We start from the raw sequence: 16,125 nt of genomic DNA, 5'->3' as shown, positions 1-16,125 counted from the left end.
AATTCTTAATCGATTCCCACACCTTGACAATGGAGCAGAATTTGAACATGAGGTATGATGCCAACTCCATCTTGTGTTTGCAAAGTTGACAAAGACCACAATCAGGCCAACCCTGACATTGACGTCTATCCGGGGTCTAAACATGGACTTGAATGATGAGCCAAGAAAAGAACTTAATCTTTGAGGGCCCAGTTTTTCCAAGCCAAACGAGGCATCTCTGAATTGACAAGCCCAGTGAATTGCCTTTTATAGAACTTTTGTTTTTTGAAACAAGGTTTATAGGAGAACTTAATCTATGTTTGAGTTCAACATCTTGAAGCTTGGCCCAAAGATCAAATAATTCTTGAATGTGAGGGAAAGAAAGGCCATTCGTCATGTCGACATGTTTAAGCCAACCATTTTTACCTGGCTTTACAAACATTGTAGCTCTTGCCAGAGGAGATGGCGTAGATCTTGCAAGCAATGTCCTTTGGCTTCCTGAGAACTGTCATGTTAAAAATCGTGCGGTACCATCAGGATAACGGTAGATCTTACAGTTTATTGCCATCTTCGCCCTCCCTAATAATTTTGTTGACTTGTTGCTGTGAGTAGTACCTTCATTTCACCAAAATAGCACTTCACCAGCACATTCATTCCCAACGCTGTCAGACTGAAAATGGTGGAAGACGTCAAGTTGGCGCTGCAGAAGTGCAGATTTAACCTGATACCTAAGTGGAAAATGGTAAAACCATGCAACATAGTCTTGTAATACACTAATACATACCTCAAAATACATGCTTCTTAAATCTAGTAGTCACTGAAGACTTGAACAGACACCATCAAATACTATCGTTGCAATTTTGGGCTGGGACATATTTAAAGGTAGAAATAGGGTGATATTGTGGAATCGAACTGAACTGCCAGTGATGCTTGGTCGTATTTCATAGTTTACAGGCAGTTACATTTAGATCCACATAAAGGTGTGGTCCGAACTTGAACTAGTATAGTAGTATGTCCTATGCAAATTAACAATAATTTGCAAATGTATAAGATGGCCTCACGGAAGGATATAAGCTTTTCTACTCCCTCTGATCCATAATAAGTGTCGTGGTTTTAGCAAATTTGAACTAAAACCACGACACTTATTATGGATCGGAGGGAGTAACTGAAATTTGATTGTTGTTTTTATGTATTATAAAATTTGAACTAAAACCAATTGATATGAAGCTCGATCTTCGGCCACTGCCAGAGCGATTGGCTTGCAAGCCTTGAACCCCGGTGCTACGTAGGCCTAGCCGTCTAGTGGGTTGAGTTGTATGGTGGGTGTCGGCTCGTCCAGAACTTGTAAATATTTGTAAAAACTCTCTTTTCTAGCAATGCATCGAAACGCAAAGCTTTTTGTGTTTTCACGGAAAAAAAAAAATTGAGGAGCAAAGATATTCCAGAAATTTGTGTCCAACTCTGTCACATGTCAGGGAGGCAACAAGGTGCCAATCCAAGAGGGCCAATGAACGTTTTTTTCTGAAGTATCTTTCCTCCTAAAAGTCTCTAGGAGTAAAACCCGACAATATGATAGGAACCTAAATCCGTGTCCATGAGAACATGAACCCAGATGGTGGGATTGTACATCCACTCTCCAACCAAAGAATAGCTCACTTCCTGTGCTACTGAAAGTTGTAACAGTAAATCCTCAACATATGCAGGACTCAGAAATGAATGAGAAATAGAACTGATCTTACTTTAAGGTGCACTGCATCATATAAACTTCACTTGTGGAACAAACAGGAGTTCTTTTCCCGATTAGATATCGTTCTCCTGCAATTTAAATAAAGGGCGCAGAAGTGATAAAAAATGTCAGGTTCCGGGATACATATGTAGACCAAAAGAGTAGACATACTTGTCCTCTTGTAAAGAGATTGTAAACAGAAGTGGTTCATATTGTAACGCACTGCATGTATTTGATTTCTACGTCACTTGGTTTTCACAATGCATAGAGTTGTGGACTCAACTTTCAATACTATCATGCATAAAAATATTCGAATATGTCAGGTGAAAATTAATAAATTGTATAAGTAGACTTTTCAAAATAAAAAAAAATCAATATTTTCTAATTTTTACCGTTGCTAAGATAGAACAAGGCAACAGTGAAATGCATATATTGGAGAATGGACACCATTTAATGCCCAAAACGGCAAGCAAAAAAGAACAGGGTACAGTCTAATAAAATGCAGAATCAACAGGAAAATATTGTCTAACGGTGACATAATACTAACAATATGTCCAAAATGTGGTTACTCCGACTTTTCAAGCTACACGGCCGGGATCCAATCGTCCAAATTAAAATGAAGAGCAAGCGCGCCATAATAGTGTACCATACCAAAATGTAGTTTAACTATTCATAATATAGGCAATGTGTCAACAATAATAACAAGCCCATTAATTCGCTGATGAGGATGTGCAATATGCATGAAAATTTCATGAAATAGGAACTTCAGCACAAAAAAAAGGAGGCAGTGCCAAGAAAATAGAAAAATTCTACCACCCTGTACAGTATCACCAAGTAAAATTCAACTGTCTCTCTTTTAGGAATGCAACTCAGCTGTCGATTCCTGTTGCACTGGGTTTGATACTTTGATTTCACAACACACTCGCAGTGATGATAATACATGTACTGAACACAATACTAACCAGTTAACAATCTGTTTAATCTTTGTACACTTCATCATATGAGAGGAAAATCAATTTCAATGGAAACATATAAGCATTCATCATCAGTCAGTACTATGATACTTCAGTCTGAATCAGTACAAAGTGTAATATATGGAAAAATTCTCCAGAAACTAAAAGAAGGACATGGACAATATTAGTAGTTTATGCCTTCAGGAACTTTTAGCAACAATGTTACCGCCTGTCAAAATGAGCAGGGAAGATATTAAAGCACCACCACTAAATATAGCTTGCTACTTCAGCACATAGATAGAACAGCTACCAAAAACAGTCAAAATCATGGAAAAGATGCAATCATGACTTCCAATAATCAACCTGCATTTGATGCTTGATAGTTAAAAAGGAGAACTAAAATTTATCTAACCATAATACATTACCTTCATGCACACAATTATAAAATATAAATTAATGCTTGCCAAGGATTACTAGTCGATGAATCGATCTGGGGTAGCAACTCATAGACTAGTTGTGACTAGTCACGAGTTCAGCAATAGGTACTATCACTCTGTTCCATAATATAAGCCGTTTTAGCGAACTAGAATAATTTGCTAAAACGGCTTATATTGTGAAACGGAGGTAGTATAAAATACCATAGTATATAATTACTAATATTATAATACTAGTATGTAAATATGTAATACAATAAAAGGCCGATTAAGGTGAGTAGGGGAGGATCCTGGGAGCAGCAGCAGACTGGGGAGGAGCAGACCAGCAAGAGTAGGAGCCACTGGGGGAAGAGCAGACTAGCAGCAGCAGCCAGCAGGTGGAGGAGCCTTGGAGCAGCAGCAACCGGTGGATGAAGTTCAGGAGCCAGGTGTCAGTGTCATGGGCTTGCAGCGGCGCCGGACGGCTGGCTCGTGGCAGCGGCCAGGGGGGCGGGGGACTGGGTTGGCAGGAGTGAGGATTCATTTTGGGTTTCATCGGGGGGAAACTGGGCAGCTCGATCTAGGTTTTCCAGAACTGGGCAGGCAGTATTGAAAGAAATATGACAGGTGGGGTCATTTTTTAGTCGCTTGACTCAAAAAAACTGCTAGTCGAGACTAGTGAAATGAGTCGCTCGACTCATCCAATGAGTTGACACCAATTCGACCTTGCAGTTGTGCAACATCGACTAGTCGCACTCGAAATCCTTAAAGCTTGACTATTAAAAGGTAAATCTAGAAGTTATCTTAAGATCATACATTAACTTCATGCACAGAATTATAATACTAACTACACAACCAACTGCCATGACAAGTTGACAACCCTCTCATGTATGCAACTACTTCCCAAATATGCCACAACCATCTCTACATGTTTGCGGTGACTATTAGAAAAGCCAAACAAAAGTGAAATGGGTAAAAATCATAAAGAAAAGCCATTTTTGTAGTATATAACTTATAACTAGCCCTTTCACTTAATTGTTTCTGCCTGATCAGTGCTCAGTTCAATTATGTATCTCATTTTCACAGACTTTCATGGTGCTGGGATAATTTAACCAATAGTAGCTTTTCAGGGGGGGTGGTTCACTAGGTGAGGAAATCAATCCTCTTCACCATTAGTTCATTATGAGCAATGAGAAATAGTGACAGCTTTTTGACTTGATATATACAGCTCACAGCTAGTATTGTATATGTTATCAATGGCTATTTACCACAAAGGTTCACTAGGTAAACAAAAGAAACACTTCCGGTAATTGGGTTATTGTGAGAAACAATGTCAATTTCAAACTGGACTCACTACATCTGTATACAACTCACAGTTAGTCACGGATGTGTCATATTCAATTGCTATTCCTTTATTTGACATATCCTTCCTGAGAGCTTCTACCTTAGATTCATCACCACATTTCGCATATGCCTCAACCATGATATCATATATGCCACTGCAAGGAACAACATCCTTGTCCAACATTTCTTTATACAGATTTTCCATCTCATGTATTCTGTTCGCACCACCTAATGCACTAAAAAGCATACGATATGTTCTCGATGAGGGCATGATGCCAGAATTGCACATTTCTTTCTGAAGCTCCAAGGCTCTATCAGTGTTGCTCCTGTAGCAGTATGCTGATATTAGAGTATTATAGCTGACAACATCAGGAGTTAACCCATGATTTCTTAAGCTGTAAATTAGTTCCTCTGCTTCAGATATCCGAGACTGCTTGCAAAGGCCTTTTATCAACAAATTGTAGGTAACTATACTTGGAGGTACCCCACTGGCCTTCATCTTCTCAACTAGAATAAAAGCCAGTTGAGTGGCATCAGACTCTACATATGCGTCTATGATAGTATTGTACACCTGTGCACTTGGTAAAACATCTTTATGGAACATATCATCCAAAATAGCTACTGCTTCCAGGATTTTTCCATTCTTGCAAAAAGCATTGACAACTGAACCATAGGAAACAACACTTGGCTTTATCCCCTTCTCCTGCATATCAGAAAGCATGATGAAACATTTCTCAAGTTGTCCGTCCCTTCCATATGCATCAATGAGCGAATTGAAAGTTTCCACAGTGGGACACACTCCATTCTTCTCCATATCTAGGACCAAATCATGCGCTTCGGTGATCCTTTCAGCCTTACCCAAACCATTTATTAGTGCATTATACGTGATGTGATCTGGCGTAATGAGGCGTGACTTCATTTGCTGAAAGATCGAGAAGGCCCCTTCGAGCTCGCCAGTCTGACAATACCCGTTGATTAGAGTGTTGTAGATAACCCTCGTTGGGGTTAGTCCTGCATTTACCAACGCCTGCAATACCTCTTCAGCCTTTGAAACCTTTCCATCCTTGCAAAGACCATTCAGCAAGATGCTACAAGTGTAGGCCCCAATCTTGACACCCTTTTTCACAGAGTCTTCAAACAAGGAAAGCATGGCCTGCGTGTCTCCAGCTCTGGAATGACCATCGAACAAAATGCTATATGTGAAACCATCTGGCACCATCTTTCGTGACACCATTTCATCCAAGACAGCGGCCGTCTCGCCTACCCTGCCAGCACGGCACAGCCCTGAGAGGAGCACATTGTAAGTGATCACATTCGGCTTCAGGCCGTGACGCAGCATCCGATCCCGCAGCCTGAACCCAGCCTCCAGGTCCCCTCTCTTGATGTGCCCATCGATCATCGTGTTGTAGGTGATATGATTCGGCAGCACAGACCTCTCGGCCATTTCATCAAACACCTTGGCGGCGTCGATAGCCCTCCCTGCCCTCCAGAGTCCAGATATGACCACGTTGTAGGAGAACGCGTTTGGAGGAGGGGTGCCTTGGCCTTGGCAACCCATCCGACGAAGCATCCCCACAGCCTCGTCGAGGTCACCCGCCACGACGCACGCCTGGACGGCCTTGTTCCATGTGAAGGTGTCCGGGCGCGCTCCGGAGGCGGCTAGGAGCTCGAAAGCGCGCCGGACGTCGTGGTGGCGGCCGAGGGAGAGGAGAGACTCGAGGAGGAGGTTGCAGGAGGAGAGGGACGGCAGCGGGGCGCGGGCGTCGGCGAGGAGGGATAGCAGCCGGAGCGCGCCGTCGGGGAGGCGGAGCCGCGCGGACGCAACGACGAGCGCGGAGGCCGCGTCACAGAGGAATGAGCGGGCCTGCGGGTCGCCCTGGGAGGCGAGGGCGTGGTAGAGGTCGGGGACGGAGGCGGAGGCGGAGGCGGCTGGTGGGTGGGAGGAGAGGAGGAGTGATTTGGCCAGGCCGACGGATGCGTGGAAGCGGCCGGCGGCAAGGAGCGCAGCGAGCTGACGGACGAAATCTGGACCGGCGGCGGGAGTGGTGGTGGGGGAGGAGGAGGAGTGGAGGAAACGGCGCAGAATTAAGCGAGGCATCTCTGAGTTGCCTTTCGACGACGCCCCATTCCATGGTTTTGGATGTTTCGAGGGGTTTAGGATGTTTTGAAGTGGCTGCATCTGCTCCTTCAGGCATCGTTCGTTTGATTTAAAAAACATCGCTTCCTCCGGACCTTTTCAGAAAAATAATTAAAAATCATATTTTTAAGTTTTAGAAAAATCTGAAAATAAATCGTGATGTAGTCATGTTTTCGAGGGGTTCAGGAGGGTTTTGAAGGAAAGAAGTCCAAATACCTCTCCTAAGGCCATCTCCAAGGGGGCGACGCATCGCGTTCATAATTTACATTAACAAAAAAACATAAAAAGGCCATAAAGGCGTGGTAAAACTAGGTACTTCCTACTGGTCGTCGTCGCTGACGAGGTCGATGAACTCCGGCGTCGGTCATGGAAGCTGGTATGTCGGCGGTGGAGGAGGTAGGGCAGGCTGCGGCAACTGCGGCCAGGCCGTCGCCTGCGCATGAGGCTGTGGTGAAGGTGGCCAGGGATCCCAGGCCGGAGCAGCAGCCGGAGCACGGTCGCTGGAACGCGTCAGCGTGGCCGGAGGAGTCGCCGGCCTACCCTGCAACAGTGCGGACTCGCGGAGCTGGATTGCGAGCCCGACCCACAAAGCGAGCTCGTTGAGCTCATCGAGCTCGTTGTTGGCCAGTGCCATGGCAATGGCCTCCTCCTCGGTAATGTCCGGCGGCTGGGTCTCCGGATCCCACGTCGGCCCGCCGTCGTCGTTGTCGTACTCTGCGCGGTGCACCTGCTCGTCCTCGTCCTCGTCCTCGTGATCATTGATACGTCTCCGACGTATCGATAATTTCTTATGTTCCATGCCACATTATTGATGATATCTACATGTTTTATGCATACTTTATGTCATATTTATGCATTTTCCGGCACTAACCTATTAACGAGATGCCGAAGAGCCGATTCTTTGTTTTTCTGCTTTTTTTTGGTTTCAGAAATCCTAGTAAGGAAATATTCTCGGAATTGGACGAAATCAACGCCCAGGGGCCTATTTTCACACGAAGCTTCCAGAAGACCGAAGGGAAGACGAAGTGGGGCCACGGGGCGCCGCCACACTCGGGCGGCGCGGCCCAAGGGGGGCCCGCGCGGCCCTAGCGTGTGGGGCCCCCGTGACGCCTCCTGACCTGCCCTTCCGCCTACATATAGTCTTCGTCGCGAAACCCCCAGTACCGAGAGCCATGATACGGAAAACCTTCCAGAGACGCCGCCGCCGCCAATCCCATCTCGGGGGATTCAGGAGATCGCCTCCGGCACCCTGCCGGAGAGGGGATTCATCTCCCGGAGGACTCTTCACCGCCATGGTCGCCTCCGGAGTGATGAGTGAGTAGTTCACCCCTGGACTATGGGTCCATAGAAGTAGTTAGATGGTCGTCTTCTCCTAATTGTGCTTCATTATCGGATCTTGTGAGCTACCTAACATGATCAAGATCATCTATCTGTAATGCTATATGTTGTGTTTGTTGGGATCCGATGGATAGAGAATACTATGCTATGTTGATTATCAATCTATTACCTATGTGTTGTTTATGATCTTGCATGCTCTCCGTTATTAGTAGAGGCTCTGGCCAAGTTTTTACTCTTAACTCCAAGAGGGAGTATTTATGCTCGATAGTGGGTTCATGCCTCCATTAAATCTGGGACAAGGTGTGAGAAAATTCTAAGGTTGTGGATGTGCTGTTGCCACTAGGGATAAAACATTGATGCTATGTCCGAGGATGTAGTTATTGATTACATTACGCACCATACTTAATGCAATTGTCTGTTGTTTGCAACTTAATACTGGAAGGGGTTCGGATGATAACCTGAAGGTGGACTTTTTAGGCATAGATGCATGCTGGATAGCGGTCTATGTACTTTGTCGTAATGCCCAATTAAATCTCACAATACTCATCATATCATGTATGTGCATTGTCATGCCCTCTCTATTTGTCAATTGCCCAACTGTAATTTGTTCACCCAACATGCTATTTATCTTATGGGAGAGACACCACTAGTGAACTGTGGACCCCGGTCCATTCTTTTAATCGAATACAATCTGCTGCAATACTTGTTCTACTGTTCTCTGCAAACAATCATCATCCACACTATACATCTAATCCTTTGTTACAGCAAGCCGGTGAGATTGACAGCCTCACTGTTTCGTTTGGGCAAAGTACTTTGGTTGTGTTGTGCAGGTTCCACGTTGGCGCCGGAATCCCTGGTGTTGCGCCGCACTACATCTCGCCGCCATCAACCTTCAACGTGCTTCTTGGCTCCTACTGGTTCGATAAACCTTGGTTTCTTACTGAGGGAAAACTTGCCGCTGTACGCATCACACCTTCCTCTTGGGGTTCCCAACGGTCGCGTGCTGTACGCGTATCAAGACTGTTTTCTGACGCCGTTGCCGGGGAGATCAAGACACGCTGCAAGGGGAGTCTCCACAATCCAATCTCTTTACTTTGTTTTTTTCTTGCTTTATTTTATTTACTACTTTGTTTGCTGCATTATATCAAAACACAAAAAAATTAGTTGCTAGTTTTACTTTATTTGCTATCTTGTTCTCCATATTAAAAACACAAAAAAATTAGTTACTTGCATTTTACTTTTGTTACCATGTCTAGTTCTGCACTTGTTACTTCTTCACCTGAAGAATTAGTCTTCACTTTTAAACAAGGGGATGAGGAGAGTTTTAAAGATGCTTGGTCCAGAATTTTTACTTCTTATCATAAAGCTAAACCTCAAATGACTCTAAGTTTGCTCCTTAGTAACTTTTATTTTGGTCTTATGATTCGCTATAGATATGCCTTGGATGCTTTAGTGGGAGGAGATTTCCTTCATTGCAATGGGGATCAAGCTTTTAATGCCATAAAGAAGTTGGTTGCATCACATGATTCAGCTAATAACTTTGATTCAGCCCTTATTAGCATTTATAATAGATTAAACACTCTTGAGACAAGTGCATCTCGCTTGAATGACAACTATCGCTATGTTCGTAACCGTCTTGAACAAGTTTTAGTGAACTCTGAACCTTCATTATGGGATCCTACTATTAAAATTGTTATCGGTGATCAAACTCTTCATGTCAATTGTGATATTATGTCTGAATTTTGCCTTATGCCTAAGAGTATTCATGAATCTTTGAAACTTTGGGGATTCGTTGAAGGGGGAGAAGGAATAACTCGTATTGATAACTCTGTTATAATTCCTAAGGGAATAGCTGCGGGTGTGCATACAACCATTCTTGGAAGAACAATATCCATTGATTATCTTGTTATTGAATGTGTAGGAAAAGGACAAATCACACTCGGAAGATCCCTGCTGAAACTATTGGGAGCAGTCATAGATGTGGGAGAAGGCACCCTGAAATTCACCTCTACACCGGGGGGAAGACATGTATTCCCTAAATCAAAGGGTAAGAAAAAGAACAAGAAAGGTAAGGGTAAAGCCCAAGGTAATGTTGATACACCATCTCTTGATAACACTTGATACACACTTTCTGCGCCTAGCTGAAAGGCGTTAAAGAAAAGCGCTTATGGGAGACAACCCATGTTTTTACTTCAGTACCTTTTGTTTTATATTTGAGTCTTGGAAGTTGTTACTACTGTAGCAACCTCTCCTTATCTTAGTTTTGTGCATTGTTGTGCCAAGTAAAGTCGTTGATAGTAAGGTTCATACTAGATTTGGATTATTGCGCAGAAACAGATTTCTTTGCTGTCACGAATCTGGGTCTAATTCTCTGTAGGTAACTCAGAAAATTATGCCAATTTACATGAGTGATCCTCAGATATGTACGCAACTTTCATTAAATTTGAGCATTTTCATTTGAGCAAGTCTGGTGCCTCTTAGAAATTCGTCTTTAGGAACTGTTCTGTTTTGACAGATTCTGCCTTTTATTTCGCATTGCCTGTTTTGCTATGCTTGATGGATTTTTCGATTCCATTGACTTTCAGTAGCTTTGTGCAATGTCCAGAAGTGTTAAGAATGATTGTGTCACCTCTGAACATGTAAATTTTGATTGTGCACTAACCCTCTAATGAGTTGTTTTGAGTTTGGTGTGGAGGAAGTTTTCAAGGATCAAGAGAGGGAGATGATACAATATGATCAAGGAGAGTGAAAGCTCTAAGCTTGGGGATGCCCCGGTGGTTCACCCCTGCATATTTCAAGAAGACTCAAGCGTCTAAGCTTGGGGATGCCCAAGGCATCCCCTTCTTCATCGACAACATTATCAGGTTCCTCTAGTGAAACTATATTTTTATTCCATCACATCTTATGTACTTTGCTTGGAGCGTCGGTTTATTTTTGTTTTTGTTTTGTTTGAATAAAATGGATCCTAGCATTCATTGTGTGGGAGAGAGACACGCTCCGCTATTGCATATGGACAAGTATGTCCTTAGGCTTTACTCATAATGTTCATGGCGAAGGTTGAATCTTCTTCGTTAAATTGTTATATGGTTGGAAACGGAAAATGCTACATGTAGTAATTGCTAAAATATCTTGGATAATGTGATACTTGGCAATTGTTGTGCTCATGTTTAAGCTCTTGCATCATATACTTTGCACCTATTAATGAAGAAATACATAGAGCTTGCTAAAATTTGGTTTGCATAATTGGTCTCTCTAAGGTCTAGATAATTTCTAGTATTGGGTTTGAACAACAAGGAAGACGGTGTAGAGTCTTATAATGTTTACAATATGTCTTTTATGTGAGTTTTGCTGCACCGGTTCATCCTTGTGTTTGTTTCAAATAACCTTGCTAGCCTAAGCCTTGTATCGAGAGGGAATACTTCTCATGCATCCAAAATCCTTGAGCCAACCACTATGCCATTTGTGTCCACCATACCTACCTACTACATGGTATTTCTCCGCCATTCCAAAGTAAATTGCTTGAGTGCTACCTTTAAATTTCCATTCTTCGCCTTTGCAATATATAGCTCATGGGACAAATAGCCTAAAAACTATTGTGGTATTGAATATGTACTTATGCACTTTATCTCTTATTAAGTTGCTTGTTGTGCGATAACCATGTTCCTGGGGACGCCATCAACTACTCTTTGTTGAATATCATGTGAGTTGCTATGCATGTTCGTCTTGTCTGAAGTAAGGGAGATTTACCGCTAGAATGGTTAGAGCATGCATAATGTTAGAGAAGAACATTGGGCCGCTAACTAAAGCCATGATCCATGGTGGAAGTTTCAGTTTTGGACAAATATCCTCAATCTCATATGAGAAAATTAACTGTTGTTGAATGCTTATGCATAAAAGAGGAGTCCATTATCTGTTGTCTATGTTGTCCCGGTATGGATGTCTAAGTTGAGAATAATCAATAGCGAGAAATCCAATGCGAGCTTTGTCCTTAGACCTTTGTACAGGCGGCATAGAAGTACCCCTTTGTGACACTTGGTTAAAACATATGCATTGCAATGATAATCCAGGTAATCCGAGCTAATTAGGACAAGGTGCGGGCACTATTAGTATACTATGCATGAGGCTTGCAACTTGTAAGATATAATTTACATAACACATATGCTTTATTACTACCGTTGACAAAATTGTTTCTTATTTTCAAAATCAAAGCTCTAGCACAAATATAGCAATCAATGCTTCCCTCTGCGAAGGGCCATACTTTTACTTTTATGTTGAGTCAGTTCACCTATTTCTCTCCACCTCAAGAAGCAAACACTTGTGTGAACTGTGCATTGATTCCTACATACTTGCATATTGCACTTGTTATATTACTCTATGTTGACAATTATCCATGAGATATACATGTTACAAGTTGAAAGCAACCGCTGAAACTTAATCTTCCTTTGTGTTGCTTCAATACCTTTACTTTGATTTATTGCTTTATGAGTTAACTCTTATGCAAGACTTATTGATGCTTGTCTTGAAAGTACTATTCATGAAAAGTCTTTGCTATATGATTCATTTGTTTACTCATTGCATTACCATTGTTTTGATCGCTGCATTCATTACATATGCTTACAATAGTATGATCAAGGTTATGATGGCATGTCACTCCAGAAATTATCTTTGTTATCGTTTACCTGCTCGGGACGAGCAGAAACTAAGCTTGGGGATGCTGATACGTCTCCGACATATCGATAATTTCTTATGTTCCATGCCACATTATTGATGATATCTACATGTTTTATGCATACTTTATGTCATATTTATGCATTTTTCGGCACTAACCTATTAACGAGATGCCGAAGAGCCAGTTGCTGTTTTCTGCTGTTTTTGGTTTCAGAAATCCTAGTAAGGAAATATTCTCGGAATTGGACGAAATCAACGCCCAGGGGCCTATTTTCACACGAAGCTTCCAGAAGACCGAAGGGAAGACGAAGTGGGGCCACGGGGCACCGCCACACTAGGGCGGCGCGGCCCAAGGGGGGCCCGCGCGGCCCTAGCTTGTGGGGCCCCCGTGACGCCTCCTGACCTGCCCTTCCGCCTACATATAGTCTTCGTCGCGAAACCCCCAGTACCGAGAGCCACGATACGAAAAACCTTCCAGAGACGCCGCCGCCGCCAATCCCATCTCAGGGGATTCAGGAGATCGCCTCCGGCACCCTGCCGGAGAGGGGATTCATCTCCCGGAGGACTCTTCACCGCCATGGTCGCCTCCGGAGTGATGAGTGAGTAGTTCACCCCTGGACTATGGGTCCATAGCAGTAGCTAGATGGTCGTCTTCTCCTAATTGTGCTTCATTGTAGGATCTTGTGAGCTGCCTAACATGATCAAGATCATCTATCTGTAATGCTATATGTTGTGTTTGTTGGGATCCGACGGATAGAGAATACTATGCTATGTTGATTATCAATCTATTACCTATGTGTTGTTTATGATCTTGCATGCTCTCCGTTATTAGTAGAGGCTCTGGCCAAGTTTTTACTCTTAACTCCAAGAGGGAGTATTTATGCTCGATAGTGAGTTCATGCCTCCATTAAATGCAGGACGATGTGAGAGAAAGTTCTAAGGTTGTGGATGTGCTGTTGCCACTAGGGATAAAACATTGATGCTATGTCCGAGGATGTAGTTATTGATTACATTACGCACCATACTTAATGCAATTGTCTGTTGTTTGCAACTTAATACTGGAAGGGGTTCGGATGATAACCTGAAGGTGGACTTTTTAGGCATAGATGCATGCTGGATAGCGGTCTATGTACTTTGTCATAATGCCCAATTAAATCTCACAATACTCATCATATCATGTATGTGCATTGTCATGCCCTCTCTATTTGTCAATTGCCCAACTGTAATTTGTTCACCCAACATGCTATTTATCTTATGGGAGAGACACCACTAGTGAACTGTGGACCCCGGTCCATTCTTTTAATCGAATACAATCTACTGCAATACTTGTTCTACTGTTCTCTGCAAACAATCATCATCCACACTATACATCTAATCCTTTGTTACAGCAAGCCGGTGAGATTGAAAACCTCACTGTTTCATTGGGGCAAAGTACTTTGGTTGTGTTGTGCAGGTTCCACGTTGGCGCCGGAATCCCTGGTGTTGCGCCGCACTACATCTCGCCGCCATCAACCTTCAACGTGTTTCTTGGCTCCTACTGGTTCGATAAACCTTGGTTTCTTACTGAGGGAAAACTTGCCGCTGTACGCATCACACCTTCCTCTTGGGGTTCCCAACGGTCGCGTGCTGTACGCGTATCAATCATCCGCGTCCTCCTGGTCGTTCTCCTCTTTTTCCGCGGCGATCTCATGGTCGAAGTACTCGAGGTCCCCGAGGTAGCCAGCGTGGCGGCGCTCGTCGAACTCCCACGCCCCAAACGAGATCCAGCTGTAGGAGTTGAGCGTGTATGCCAGATCTTCTTGGAGATCCGGCGGCAAGATCTTTCGGCGGCGGCGCACCTCGTCCCGGCGCTCTCGGCCCTCGCGCGGCACTGGGGGTACCGGCACGCGCCTGGAGTTGCGGTACCAGCCTCCTCCAGGCAGGTTTGCGTCCGGCCATGGCATCGGTCGGTTTTCCTCCGAAAGGCGGCGCGCGAACTCGATGCAGACGTATCGCCCGATCTGTGGCTTCTTGCCGGACCGCGAGCCGCTAGCCTCGTGGTCGTTCTTGGTCTTGCGGAACGGCCAGCATTTCTTCCCCATGGCTTCGGTCGGGTGGATAGTGTGGGCTCTGACAATGGTGTGGTCGGGGAAATGGGCGCCGACAACGTCCCTTTAAGAGGTTCGAACGCCATCTCGCCTTCAATGTCCTGCCACTGCGACGCCGCCCAGCTGCGCATGCTCGGGGAAGTCGAGGCACGCCATTAACGCGGCCCTAGAAAGGCTGCAGCGCGTCGCCCGTAAGTAATGTCGCGGAAGACGAAGTAGTTGTGGCCCTGCCAGGCGGGCCCATGCGAGGGCCGGGCGGATGACCGATGCGTCCACGCAGCGTCCGAGGAGACGCAAATCTGGCACGTATTTGGGCCATGTTTGCGTCGCCACGGATGGCACTATGCGTCACCCCGCTGGAGGTGGTACCAGACGTATTTTCGGGTCAGGCGGACGCAAACGGTCGCTCAACGTCCGTTTGCGTCGCCCCCGTTGGAGATGCCCTAAGTTCTATGTTTCGATCCGGACGCTAACCCCTAACTTTAAACTGGAGCAAATCACCCCCTAGAAGCTAATTAGCTGTTTTGTCCCAGGTTTTTGATACGTGGATCCTAGTTTTGGTTCACGTCAGACAGGTCGAGCCGGACCAGCTCGAGCCATACCTGGTCGAGCGCTTGAATAGATGAGCACCTGGTCGGCACGCAGCGCCGCCCCACGCAAGGATTGTGGAAGTACCATCGCGAAGCACCGCCGCGCGAGGTCGACGGCAAGGAGGTGAGCTCTGCGCCTAGCCGCACTCCTCCGCCCTATCCTCTGTCGGCCGCATCCCTCACTCTGGCTGCTTTCGACAGCAGATGCGTGGACTACACCTCTTGGACGGTGGTGACGATTACTTTTCGATGGAGGCGACGAGGACGATCGGCGGCATGATCTTCTGATTGCAGTGCGGCGCCGAGGACAAGCAGGTAGGATCCCTGAACCCTTCTCTGCATCTGCACCTCTTTCTACCCGTGACTTCCAAATATGCTAACTTTTTTATTTTCATGTTTATGAATCAATGGCAAGTTTTTTGTTTTCAGTTTTTCGTATTCTTGAAGTTAGGGCAGATTAATATGCTGCATAGTAGTATTACTGTCAGTAGTTGAATTCATTTGAAGTGACAAAATATGATTTTTTTAGAGTAAAAGTGAGGGGTTTTCAAGTGAAATTTTTTGATCTTTTTGTAGGATGGAGACTCTTTCCGTTCGATTCCATTATCGTGGGAGAATGGAACATGATGGGAAGGAGTGGCAGTACATAGGGGGGATTGCCCGATCTTCTTAGTAAGCGAGGTGGATGGTGATGAACACGCGATGAACACAGCGGAGATACACGATGATATAGTGGTTGATAACTTGTATGACGTTGACGAGTCTTTCGATTGATTACTGTCGCCAATGCAACAGCTCTCAACCCTACAAAATATTCGCAACTCCACACACTTTGATATGGGGTGGCCCGATCTTCTCAGTAAGCAACGGTGGTGATGATGATCACGGGG

The 16,125-nt window shown here is 44.6% G+C and overlaps 1 protein-coding gene and 1 long non-coding RNA gene across 2 annotated transcripts; both read right to left on the bottom strand.

Moving 5' to 3' along the window:
* Positions 1–377: 377 nt before the first annotated feature.
* On the bottom strand, positions 378–3,514 carry LOC127300855 (uncharacterized). Its single transcript, XR_011748561.1, has 2 exons — positions 1,719–3,514; positions 378–707 (listed from the first exon to the last, which is right to left on the bottom strand). It is a non-coding gene; the product is annotated as an uncharacterized lncRNA (long non-coding RNA).
* A 150-nt stretch (positions 3,515–3,664) lies between these two features.
* LOC139829663 (uncharacterized) lies at positions 3,665–6,560 on the bottom strand. The gene has a single exon (XM_071823410.1). The coding sequence runs from the start codon at positions 6,511–6,513 to the stop codon at positions 4,411–4,413; it is 2,103 nt and encodes a 700-aa protein (XP_071679511.1). The 5' UTR covers positions 6,514–6,560; the 3' UTR covers positions 3,665–4,410.
* Between the last annotated feature and the right edge of the window lie 9,565 nt (positions 6,561–16,125).

This window comes from Lolium perenne, chromosome 7, assembly GCF_019359855.2.
Source record: "Lolium perenne isolate Kyuss_39 chromosome 7, Kyuss_2.0, whole genome shotgun sequence".
Taxonomy (NCBI): domain Eukaryota; kingdom Viridiplantae; phylum Streptophyta; class Magnoliopsida; order Poales; family Poaceae; genus Lolium; species Lolium perenne.
This window is presented reverse-complemented; position numbering and strand designations above follow the sequence as displayed.